Raw genomic sequence first — 12,286 nt, 5'->3', positions numbered from 1 at the left:
TAGCTCATGAACACAAAGAAGGGAAAACAACAGACATTGAAGTCTACTTGGGGGTGGAGAGAGAGAGGAGGGAGAGGAGCAGGAAAAGTTACTACTGGCTACTAGGCTTAATACCCGGGTGATGAAACAACCTATACGACAAACCCCTGTGTCACGAGTTTACCTATATATCCTTCACATGTACTCCTGAACCTAAAAAAAAAAATAATAATAACAGTGGGAGCCAGCTTTGAAGCTTCCAAAAATGGGGTCAGGGAGGAGATGTGCTAGTCTCAATAACCTTGAGGGGAAAAAAGATGAAGTCTTGGCTTGTTGAAAGTAAGCAATTAGAATTGAGACCCCCTACATACAATTAGGACCCTCAAAAGACTTCACCCTCAGTGCAGGAATGGACTAGGAAAACCACTGGCATGTACAAATAAAAAGTACTTCCTTAATCTCATCTGGATTTTAAATAGGGCTTTTAATAAAGGAAAGACGTCTCCCTTGAAAATTTCTACCTGTAAGCCTGCACTTAACTGAAATTTGGGGTTGGAGTTTATACTCTTTGTGTGGTCTAGAAGCTGGTTCTGGGCTGGTAATAACTCTGACTGATCCGTCAGAAACAAACTTAACACTTCTATTAAGTGACATACCCTCAAATCAGGTAGCATAGGATTCTCATAAATACAGCTTCACTGAAGGTAAGTTTATAGTACAAAATTACAAACCAATCAACCAACCAAGTGAAAAATCAATAAGTGAAAATCAACAGATAAAAGAAACAATTTGAAACTTCAGAAAGTAGCATTAGAGGATGGGCACAGAGGCTCACAGCTTTCATCTTAATACTTTGGATGACTGAGGCAAGTGGACTGCTTGAGCCCAGGAGTTCGAAACCAGCCTGGGCAACATGGCCAAACCCTGTCTCTACAAAAAAATACAAATATTAGCTGAATGTGGTGGCTCATGCCTGTAATCCTGCCACTTTAGGAGGCTGAGGTGGGAGGATCGCTTGAGCCTGGGAGTTCAAGACCAACCTGAACAACATAGTGAAGTCTTATCTCTACTAAAAAAAATTTTTTTTTTAATTAGCTGGGCATGGTGGTGTGTGCTTGTATTCCCAGCTACTCAGAAGTCTGAGGTGAGGATTGCTTGTGTCAGGGAGGTCAAGGCTGCAGTGAACTGTGATTGTGCCATTGCACCCCAGCCTGGATGACAGAGCGAGACCCTGTCTCAAAAAGAAAAACAAAAGTAACATTATAGATTAAGACTGTAAGATGAGTATATTTAAAATGATTAAGAGTATAAAAGAAGGAGGCTGGATGTGATGGCGCTCACGCCTGTAATCCCAGCAATTTGGGAGGACAAGATGAGTGGATCACTTGAGCCCAGAAGTTCAAGACCATCCCAGACAACGTGGTAAAACCCTGTCTCTACAAAAAATACAAAACTTAGTCAGGCATGGTAGCATGGGCCTGTGGCCCCAGCTACCCTGGAGGCTGAGGTGGGAGGATCACCTGAGCCCAGGAAGTTGAGGCAACAGTGAGTGGAGATTGAGCCCCTGCACTCCAGCCTGGGCGAAAGAGTGAGACTCTGTCTCAAAACAAACAAAATGAATATGAAAGAAGGAAACAAAAACAAGAGAAAAAAAGACCAAATATATTTGGACAAAAAGCTAATTAGAATTCAAAGAATAAAATATATATATTGTGTTGTTGAAATTGAAAATGCAACAGTCGTGTTAAATAATAGAGCTGTGGACAAAGTAAAATTTTTATCTAGAGTGCAAGACAGAAATGAGAATATATAAACTATAAATGAAAGCTAAGAAACACAGAAGATATGATCAGATGGTCCAACAGAATATGGAGAAATGGGAAGAGGCAGTATTCATAGAGATAATGAATGAGACCTTCCAGAACTGATTAGAAACAAATAACATCTTGAAGCATGGTGAGTCCCCACTATAATAAATAAAAATAAATCCCCATCTAGATACATTGCAGTACTGCAGAACCATGAAAACAAAGAGAATATCTTAAAAGAACCTTCAAGAATTCACTAAACTAAAAGAGCTCAGCAAGAAAGTTCACTCAAGAAAATTGAAAATATATGTTCATGCAAAAACTTGTACACAAATGTTCACAGCAGCAGCATCTGTGATAACCAAAAAGTAGTAACAACCCAAATACCTTGTCATTTTATGAAAGGATTAACAGTTGTGGCATGGAGAATTTATGCATGCCACAACATGCACGAATCTTGAAAACATGCTGAGTAAAAGAAGCCAGACACCAAAGACTACATAGTGTATGATTCAGTTTCTATGAAATGTCTGGAATATGTAGAGTCCATAGAGACGGTGAATCCATAGAGACAGTACATTGGTGGTTGGTTGTGGGGAGAATGGGATGGAGAGTGACTGCTAATGGGTACAAGGTTTCTTTTTGGCAGTGAAAATATTCTGGAATTAGATAGTGGCAGTGCTTGCACAGCCTTATGAATATACTAAAAATGAATAAGTTGTACATTTTAAAAGGGTGAATTTTATATTGTTTGAAATATATCTAAAAAAAATAAGTTAATGGTTAAAATAAAGCAACCAGACAGAAAAAGAAAAATTAAGTACAAAGGAACAGCACTTATGCTAAGAGCAAGCTTTTCAACAGCAATAACAGGAGCCATAAGACTACAGAATAATGTTTTTAAAGTATTGAGAAAAAAGTTACTCTGAACAAGACACTAGAATTATCTATACTTGCTAAATTAGCAATGGAAGTGAGTGACCAAAATAAAGACATTTTCAGACCATCAAAAACCCAGAGAACAAAATCTATAGAGAAGATTTATTACTATCAGATCCTCTCTGAAATAATTACTACAGGATATATTTCAGAAACAAAGAAGAAATACATTAATGCAAGAGAGAATGTTAAGCAGTGAAATTGGAAAATACATGAGTAAATCTCAGCAAGCAATTATTGTATGAAATAATAATTATTAATTTGGCAATGTAAAAGTAAGATAGACCTGAATAATAGACTGCAATAATAGGTAAGTTGAAAGAGAATGGTAGGATTGGAGTTAAAAGCCATCTAGGATCTTTTAATTTTGTTCAGAAAGAGGATTGAGGTGCTGGTTAACTTTAGACTTTGTTGAGACAAGAACACCTATTAAACCTTGAATAATAATAACTACTTTAGCACAGAAAAAGACAAAACAATATGTAATTTCTAAACCAATAGAGCAGAGGTTAAAAAAAAAAAAAAGATTAATTCAAGGAGAGTTACCATCAGACTTGGAGGAAAACTTTACCTTAGAGCAAAGACTTTCCTAGTTCCTCTGATGCCTGCTGCCCTTGTGGGGAATTCTGACCACCTGCTTCTGTGGAAATACATTCATTTGTTCAATAAACACTTGTCAAAAACCTCCTATGCCCTGTGTACTATTTCTAGGTATTTGGGATACCTCTTAGAGCTCACTCTAGAGAAGAAGAAACAGACGATAAACATAGTTTATATAGTATGTTAGAAGCTGACAAATGCTATTGGGAAAAAAGGTAGAGCAAAGGGGATTCGGGAAGACAGAAAATTGGGAAGGTGACATTAGAATAAGGCCTTGAAGGAGTGAGGGATTTTTGCCATTGTGTAGTTGAAGGCAGGAAATTGCAAGTAAAGAGAACAGCTAACACTGGTCCTAGTAGCTAGAAGTGCCTATGCAAAATTAGCAGCCTGTGGAAGGTTTTGAGCAGAGAAATGAAATAATCAGATGTGTGCTTTAAAAGAATAACTGTGGCTTGCTCATATTAAAAACAGATTAGGGTAGAAGACAAGAGTCAACCAGAGAGACTAGTTAGGAGGATATTGAAATAATCCAGATAAGCAATAAATAATGTATCAATAATAATATAATGGATAAGTAATAATATCTCCCTTTATTGGGGAGAGAATATGTATTTTTCTCCCACTCTCACTTCCCCATCTTAACCAGGGCATCTTGGTTTTTACTCTGAAATATTATAGCATCTGGAAGTGCTTGACTGTAACCAGCTTCACATTCTTCTTTATATTGTTCACACTTATTGAAACAGAAGTGATCTTTTCCTCATTCTAAATTCTAAAAGGTGCCTGCCAAGTACTATCTGTCATGGAGTGCTCAAGTTCCTAGGAGCAGCTAGACCTCTGGGATTTCGAGACTGGAGAGGCCTAAGGGATCTGCAACCAGGCATCCTATTCCACACCCTTTGTTGCTTCACACTGGGAAGCAGGCTTCCTAAGTAAATTTACAGCAGCTCTTGCAGGGGTCAGATCTTCCAAGTGCCTGCTAGTTGCTGGAGGGAGGGTTTTTTGGAGGCTAGAAACGAGCTACTACTCTCCAAATATGGTTACAATTCAACATTGTCACAGAGAATGCATGATGTGCCTTAGCCCTTGTTCTCACTGTTAAGTGAGATGACCATGGTGAGGCACGTAAGAAAATGAAATGCCAAATCTCACTCCGAGTAGCCAAGTGACTGGGATGGTTTAACACCAGTCTTTGCATGGGGTAGCTCAGGGGGCTTCCAGGCTACCACCCGTCAGCTGAGAGTTAGTGTACCTGACTCTGCAGATATCCAATACTTCATCTTACTGGAATGAAAGAAGTAAGACTTGTCCTTTATCTTCTTAGGATCCTGGGGAAATGGCCAGAGCCTGTTGAAGTGGAAAAATTAGCCAGTTCCTTGTTGTAGATCTCAGCTGAGTCATGGTATCTGTAGCAGAGTGTCTGACCTTTTTTTCCCCTGGCAGCTGTTAAAGATTTGCCAAGTGAGATTATGTGTACCTTTATAAAAAGGCATGTGGCCTGGAAATATGATCTTTAGTGTTTCGGCTTTTATTTTAAATTTTAAATAAGGTTAAGGCAAATGAAGCTGGAATTAATTATCTGTCCCTGAAGTTTCAAGAAATTTTCACTTTCAGACACAAGGATTTAGATATAACAGTTTGATTTACCTTTCATAGACCAGGTATACGTGTATTTTCTTTATTTTAATCCTTGTAACAAATCATACTCATCCATTCATTTAACAAATATTTATTGAGAGCCTACTGTGTGCCAGGCAGCATTCTAGGTATTGAGGAGTGCAGCAGTACAAAAAGCATACAAAAGCCCCTGCCCTCGTACAGTTTAATTTCTGATGAGAAGAGAGACAACGCAACGAATGTGCAAAATATATACAATCATATATATATTGGGGATTAGTTCCAGGACCCACATGGATACCAAAATCTGCAGATGCCCAAGTCTCTTATATAAAAGAGCATACATAATATTCACATATAAGCTACACATATCTTCCTTTATACTTTAAATCATCTCTAGATTATCTAATACAAAGCAAATCTATGCAAATAGCTGTTATACTATATTTTTAAAATTTATATTATTTTAAAAGTTTTAAAAAATATCTTCCACCCATAGTTGGTTGAATCCATGGATGTGGAACCCACAGATAGAGAGTGCTGACTGTAGTGTGTTAGATGATGATAAGTGCTAGGAGAAAAATATATCAAGAAAGGGGGATAGGGAGTTTGGGAGGGGTTGCAATTTTAAATAGAGTGATGGGGGAAAATTCACCCAGAAGATTGTACTTGAGCAAAGACCTGAAGGAGGAGGGGAGCAAGCCTTGAGGCAATCTGGGAGAAAAATAGGCAAAGGAAATCCCAATTGTAAAGGCCCTGAGATGGGTGGCATGCTTGGCAGTTTCTAAGGAAGGTGAGGAGGCCGGTGTGGCTGGAGAGTGAGCAGGAGGGAGAGAGGTCATGGAGAATCCAGACCGTATAATGCCTTGTAGGCCATCATCTGAACTGACTTTTTCTCTCAGTGTGACAAGGAGAATTTTAAATGGAAGAGGGACATGATGTTGCTTAAATTTTAAAATTTTTGTATAGTTTTATTGAGGTATGGTTGGAATATAATAGATTGTGTGTGACTGTGATAATGAACATGAAGATAATGAATAGATCTGTAACTCTCAGAAGTTTCCTCGTGACTATCTATAATCCATTCTTTGCTTCTCATTGGGCGACTACTAATCTGCAGTCTGTCACTATAGATTAGTTAGCATTTTCTAAAATTTTATATAAATGGAATTGGATCAACTAAACAATTTGTCCTTGTGAGTCCCACCAGTGAATTTTTTTTTTTTTTTTTTTCTTTGAGACAGAGTCTGGCTCTGTCTCCCAGGCTGGAGTGCAGTGGTGTGATCTCGGCTTATTGCAAGCTCTGCCTCCTGGGTTCACGCCATTCTCCTGTCTCAGCCTCCCAAGTAGCTGGGACTACAGGCACCCGCCACCATGCCTGGCTAATTTTTTTTTTTTTTTTTTTTTTTTTTGGTATTTTTAGTAGTCAGGGTTTCACTGTGTTAGCCAGGATGGTCTCGATCTCCTGACCTCGTGGTCTGCCCTCCTCGGCCTCCCAAAGTGCTGGGATTACAGGCGTGAGCCACTGCGCCCGGCCATCCGCCCGTGAAATTTCTTAATTGTGGTGGGTCAAATTCAAATTTTATTTTTTTAGTGGTTCTACTTTTGAGAAAATTTTTATTTCACCTCTCCCAATGGATAGATGTTTATTTCAAGATACATTGCAACCTATTGTCAACACCTCAAACCTGCCAGTCATTGATTTCTTGAAGGAGTGTAATTTGTTATCTATGCCTCCTAAATGTTCCTCGTATCACCAGCCCTTACTGTGGGTGATACAATGCCAGTACAAAGACAGCTATTCATGGAAATTTGTTCACTGCAGTTGCCAATCATCATGAGTCTCTCTTTGAAAGGAATATTTTTTCACAAAATCAGCATTTCCCTGAATAAGTGGCTTCATCTTCCCTTGTTATGGTCTGTGGAAGTCACAGTGAGAGCAACTACTGCTATTACTGGAATTTCAGTCCATACTATGGTCAGTGCCCACAATTTCTGTCACGAAGTATGCAAGCATTACTTTGAACTACATCCAATACATCTTAGTGGTTTAGGTCATTACTTGCAAATCAGTGATTCCTGTTTTAGCCACGAAATCAAGTGTCACTATATCCATGCTCTGGAGAGAGAAATAATGGGCTTTTGGTGTGGTGGATATATCCATCAGCCAGTTATTAGTTATTTGGAAATTGTTGGTGACTGTTTTGCCCAAACCTTGCCACCTATTTTGCAATGCCTAGTTGAGTACAGTTCATATCACCTCTTGGCATACATACCCAAAACATCTAGTGCTGTTGAAATAAATGCAAAGCAAAGTGCAAGCCCATGAGAGGAATTTGTCACAATGTGTTGGACTCGTATTTGGTCAAATTTATGTGGTGTGATTGACTTGGAAATAATGTTTTCAATTCCTTTTAGTGCATGTGTCGGAACAATTTCCTGTTAAGTAACAGTATGTTTGACTTATGTTTTTAGTATATTTTAGTATAACTATTCAGGGACAAATTTTTTGATTGAATACATGTGAGAGGCAAATTGTTCAACTCATCCATGAAATCATACAACATACTCTTTTTTGTTTGGCATCTTGCTTTCAGTATAATTATTTGTGAGATTCACCCATTGTGTGAATCAATTGTTCATTCCTTGTTATTGCTGAGTAGAATTCCATTATATGGATATACTGTGATTTGTTTGTGGCTCATCTGTTGGTGCATATTTTAGGTGGTTTGTAGTTTCGGGTTTTCACAGATAATTAAAAGCATATAATTGGGTCCTGCTGTTTCATCCAGTCTGACAATCTCTGCCTTAATTGACTATGTACTTAGAACATTTATATTTAATATGATTATTGGTATTATTGGGTTTAAATCTGTTATTTGTTTTCTAATTGGCCCAACTGTACTTGTTCTTTCTTCTTTTTCTGGCACAGTCATTGGCTCACTGCAGCCTTGACCCCCTGGAGTCAAGCAGTCCTCCTGCCTCAGTCACCCAAGTAGCTAGGACTATAGGCATGTGCCAACATGCCCAGCTAATTTTTTTAATTTTTATTTTCTGTACAGATTTGAGGAAGGAAAGGGTGTATTGGAGGTTTAAGGAGAAAATGTGATTAGTTGTCTTGGAGAGTGAGCAAGCACATTAGTCTGGTAAATGTGCTAAGATTGTCAGGCAGTAATGAGGCCCCACTTGATGTTCGTCACTGTAAATATAAAGATACATCAGCCAGCATGATTCTGGGTTTTTCTTCAGTCACTCTAAGTTCCCAGGTGCAGTTGCAAAATAGATGGAAAGCTTGGTTGTAAAGGGTTGGGATTTCACCGGGACTTTGGTGTCCTTGAGAGGTAGCAACGTTTCACTTGGAGCTAGAATTTAAAGCAGACACTCAGGAGAAATTGGGGATATAGGCAGTTTGCTGATGACATACTGAGTTCGAGGAGGCAAAGTATAAGCTTTTCTCAAAGGTTCAGAGTAGTGGGAAACTGTCAAGAGAGTGGGAGGCTTGGCATTCCATGGTGACTGAGGTAGTTAGGGGTATGGGCATGATTGGATTCCTCCTGATGGCTTCTTAGGGGAAAATGGTTATTTCTAATGACAATCTCTTTCTTGAGATTAATCTCGTTCCTTCTGTTAGCCCTACAGAGTCTGACTGTGGCCTTCCCTATAGCTTCTATAACCTACTTCTTTTTCTGTCATTCTCCCCTCCTGTCATCTGCTCTTAACTTCTTTGCTAGTTCTTGAACATCCCAAATTTGTTCTTGTCTCAGTGCCTTTACCTTTACTTTTCTCTCTGCCTCTCAGCTCTACTTTTGTCTGAGTCCTTCATATCATTCAGTTCTCTCATCAGATTTCACTTCCCTAGTTAGCACTCCCACACCAGTCTCTGATTTCCTTTCTCCTTTTCTCTCTCTCCCTCCCTCCTTGCTTTCCTCTCTCTCTCTCTTTCTCTTCCTCTCTCTCCCTCTCTCGCTTCCCTGTTTCTCCCTCTTTTGTTCTTTCTTTCTCTTCCTTTTCCCACAGCACTGTTCACTCCAGTTATGAGGATAGAGACTGCTCTTTTGTTCCCTAGTGCTTCCCTCCTAAAACACTGCCTAGTGTACGGTAGGTGTTCAATAAATATTTGGATGAATATAAATGGAAAACTTCCCTAATGCCTTCAAAAGATAGGCTGATTTTCAAATAAATTGATACAGACTTTTCAGTAATAGATGTGCGTGAAATGGCTTTTCATTACCATCTGGTTTTCTCCAACCAGAAGAAAAAGCTTTAGGCGTTAACATGTTGTGGAAAGCCAGTATTATAGAAGAAACCCAGGCCTGTTCTGACATATATTCTGAAATGAGAATATTACTTAATTCATGGACTAAGCAGTTCTCAAAATAATTTCATAGGTTAAGTTAATAGTTTTGGGGGGGTTCTTAGAGAATCTGAGAATACTTTGACTTGTGCTTTTTATTTTGTAAATCAATTTGCAGTGGTCATCCTTCATTAGATACTGTTTAAAACATAGTTGTTGCCCGTAGGGAGCTCCTCATGTTTGCTTGGGAAGCCAAACTAAACATTGGAGAAGCACAGTGGCAATGCAAGATGAAAGTCAAGGCAGTGACAAAAGTTATTCCAAGGTGGAACACAGTGCTTTGTGGAATCTAACTGGTGCCGAGTGTAATTGCTGACCCAGTTCAGTTTAAAGAACTGTACTGTGCAGCCCGTGAAATGGTGTCACTTTTTTGTTCCTTAAAAGCCACTCAAGGTCTCTGAGCCCATGGTGTGGCCCTATTATAACTCACATTTTGTTTTCATTGCAGTTGTCGGACAAGTAACCGCAAGAGCTTGATTGTGACCTCTAGCACATCACCTACACTACCACGGCCACACTCACCACTCCATGGCCACACAGGTGAGTGCATGAAGGTTAAGAAAGGTTGAATGAAAGAGTGGCCACAGATGCCGAGTTTCTTTCCTACTTCTCATGTTGTGCAGTTCGGTACATTACATTGTCACTTTACTTGGTTGACTGAAGCATACAGAGCTCATGGGCTTGCTTTCTGTGTGAGAATGAGTTAGCCTACTTTTGACTCTTAATTGTTTCTTACCTTGTTCTCTCAACATTCCTTTCAGTCTTGTACATATCTTGGGGCCAGGTATGTGTCCTGGGTTTATGGCCTCTGTTTTGGTGTGTTCTGGTGTGTTATGGCTCCATTCGTCTTGGGCCATTTGATGAGGAGTCCATGAATATTTTGTACTACTGTGCCTGAGGATTAGGGCTCACAGAGAGGGTTTTTTGTCTAATGGGACTCCTGTTAACCTTCCTGCTCTTAGATTAGGAGATAACAAAAGCAAGAGGAATATGTGTTTTGTTTGTTTTTAAATAGAAATGAGGTCTCTCTATGTTGTCCAGGCTGATCTTGAAATCCTAGGCTCGAGTGATCCTCCTACCTTGACCTCCAAAGTACTGGGAGTATAGGTGTGAGCCACCGCACGCGGGTTGGAGTATTTGTTTCCTAACAATACTGATATTACATATTGGAATTAAAGCAAATGACCTCATGGATTCAGGCTGCTCTATCCCTGGAATATGGGCTCTTCCCAACAGTGTAAGGACTGACTTACGTGACTCTGAAGAATATATAAAAATTATGAGGCAGCCGGGCACAGTGGTTCCCACCTGTAATCCCAGCATTTTGGGAGGCTGAGATGGGCCAATTGCTTGAGCTTAGGAGTTTGAGACCAGCCTGGGCAGCATGGCAAAACCCCATCTCTACAAAAAATACACAACTTAGCCAGGCATGGTGGTGTATGCGTGTAGTTCCAGCTACTTGGGAGGCTGAGGTGGGAGGATCGCCTGATCACCTGAGCCCATGGAGGTTGAAATCATACCACTGCATTCCAGCCTGGGCAGCAACAGAATGAGACCCCATCTCAAAAAGAAAAAAAAAAAAATAGGAGGCTTGCATTGATTCTGGCATTCTGTCCTTCCCAGGAGAGGGGCAGAAGAAAGACCTCACTGGAGTCAGCCATGTGCTTCTGTGTAGAAGGTATATTCTGGCATCCCAGGGGAACCAGACCAAGGGACTCAGCTTTGCTGAAAGGGCTGCTGCACTTCTGTGCAGTTCATTGCTACACTATTTATAATGGAAGTTCTAAACCTACAGTTAGTGGAAATTGACAGGCTTAGAACTGTTCAGAGCTTGCTGCCTGGGCATAGAAAGTCATGGTCACTGTTGTCCTAAGCCTGGACCTTGTCTGTCTTTGGGCATTAAAGCAGGATATCAAAGCAGTGAAACGAGTCAGCATCAAGCTGAGTAAGATGAGTTTATTCTCCATGGATTTGTTTCCTTGCTCACAGTTTACTGTCTTTGGAGGGAGAAAGTGAGGGTACATGTGGAGTATTTGAGGGCCCTGAGAGTCTGGTGATTCTGAAACTCAACTTTGTCCTTGGGAGAAGGATCTCACCTTCTTTGGCTCAGATTCTCTTAGCCTAGAAGCCAGCCTTTTAGTGTGATGATGGCCCTTTTCCAAGAATCAGTAAATTTCTCAATCACTAGCTGTCACTTTAGAAGATACCACCAAGAGAACAGGGATCCCAGGGAATTGGAGACATACTTGACCTTTAAAGCAAAGCTCTCATTGTGCTTAGGTGCTTTCCTCAAAAAAAAAATTGACTGAGATTAGCTGGATTAGCTCAAATAGCACATTCTAGATTTTTAGAGAAACTCAGCGTACATCTATCTGACCTGACCTTTTTATCATGTAGAAATAAATTTAACATGTCTAGACCTTGTATATAGTTGCACAACTGTAATGTGAGTACTGAGCACTAGTTACTACTGGCTGCTCTTCTCTGAGATGATTATCTCTCTATTTAGATTCCCCACAGTTAGCATTTAGAACTAAATCTTCCCTACTCAAATGGCTTTGATTGAGAACACCACCTGACCTTTTCAGCCTGCCTGGATCTGTAGACTCCAGCTTTGAGTTAATGTGTGTAACATGCTTAATACTTTACAAATGTTAGCATCTGTATTATCTCTTAGCAAATCACTGCAGAAGATCTAGGGGGCAAGAATGGACATAAAAGCCCAATTTGTGACTGTAGGCTGTACTTACCCAGCTGTTGAGACAGGCAGCACTGATTGTTCCACGCATATCCCACTTGACATTAGATTGTATCCTCAAATCTTATACATCCTGAAATTTACATCCACAGGATATTCCATGACCCTTTACCATCACTTTTAAGTTTTGAATCTGTTGAATAGTATGAGGCCTGTTAATTTGAAAGTAGGTTCATTTATTCCATACAGTTCAATTCAGTATTAAATATCTACTACATAAGTAGATTACAG

The 12,286-nt window shown here is 39.7% G+C and overlaps 1 protein-coding gene across 20 annotated transcripts in view; it reads left to right on the top strand.

The window, feature by feature from the left end:
- Positions 1 to 12,286, top strand: part of LOC105494952 (microtubule associated serine/threonine kinase 2) — a 256,356-nt gene that overhangs the window by 175,978 nt on the left and 68,092 nt on the right. For all 20 annotated transcript variants that reach the window (XM_071093797.1, XM_071093794.1, XM_071093789.1 and 17 more), the window contains one exon: positions 9,746 to 9,837. In XM_071093797.1, coding sequence (XP_070949898.1) covers positions 9,746 to 9,837 — 92 coding nt within the window. The remainder of the gene's footprint in view (positions 1 to 9,745; positions 9,838 to 12,286) is intronic.

This window comes from Macaca nemestrina, chromosome 1 (genome assembly GCF_043159975.1).
Source record: "Macaca nemestrina isolate mMacNem1 chromosome 1, mMacNem.hap1, whole genome shotgun sequence".
NCBI classification, from domain to species: domain Eukaryota; kingdom Metazoa; phylum Chordata; class Mammalia; order Primates; family Cercopithecidae; genus Macaca; species Macaca nemestrina.
This window is presented reverse-complemented; position numbering and strand designations above follow the sequence as displayed.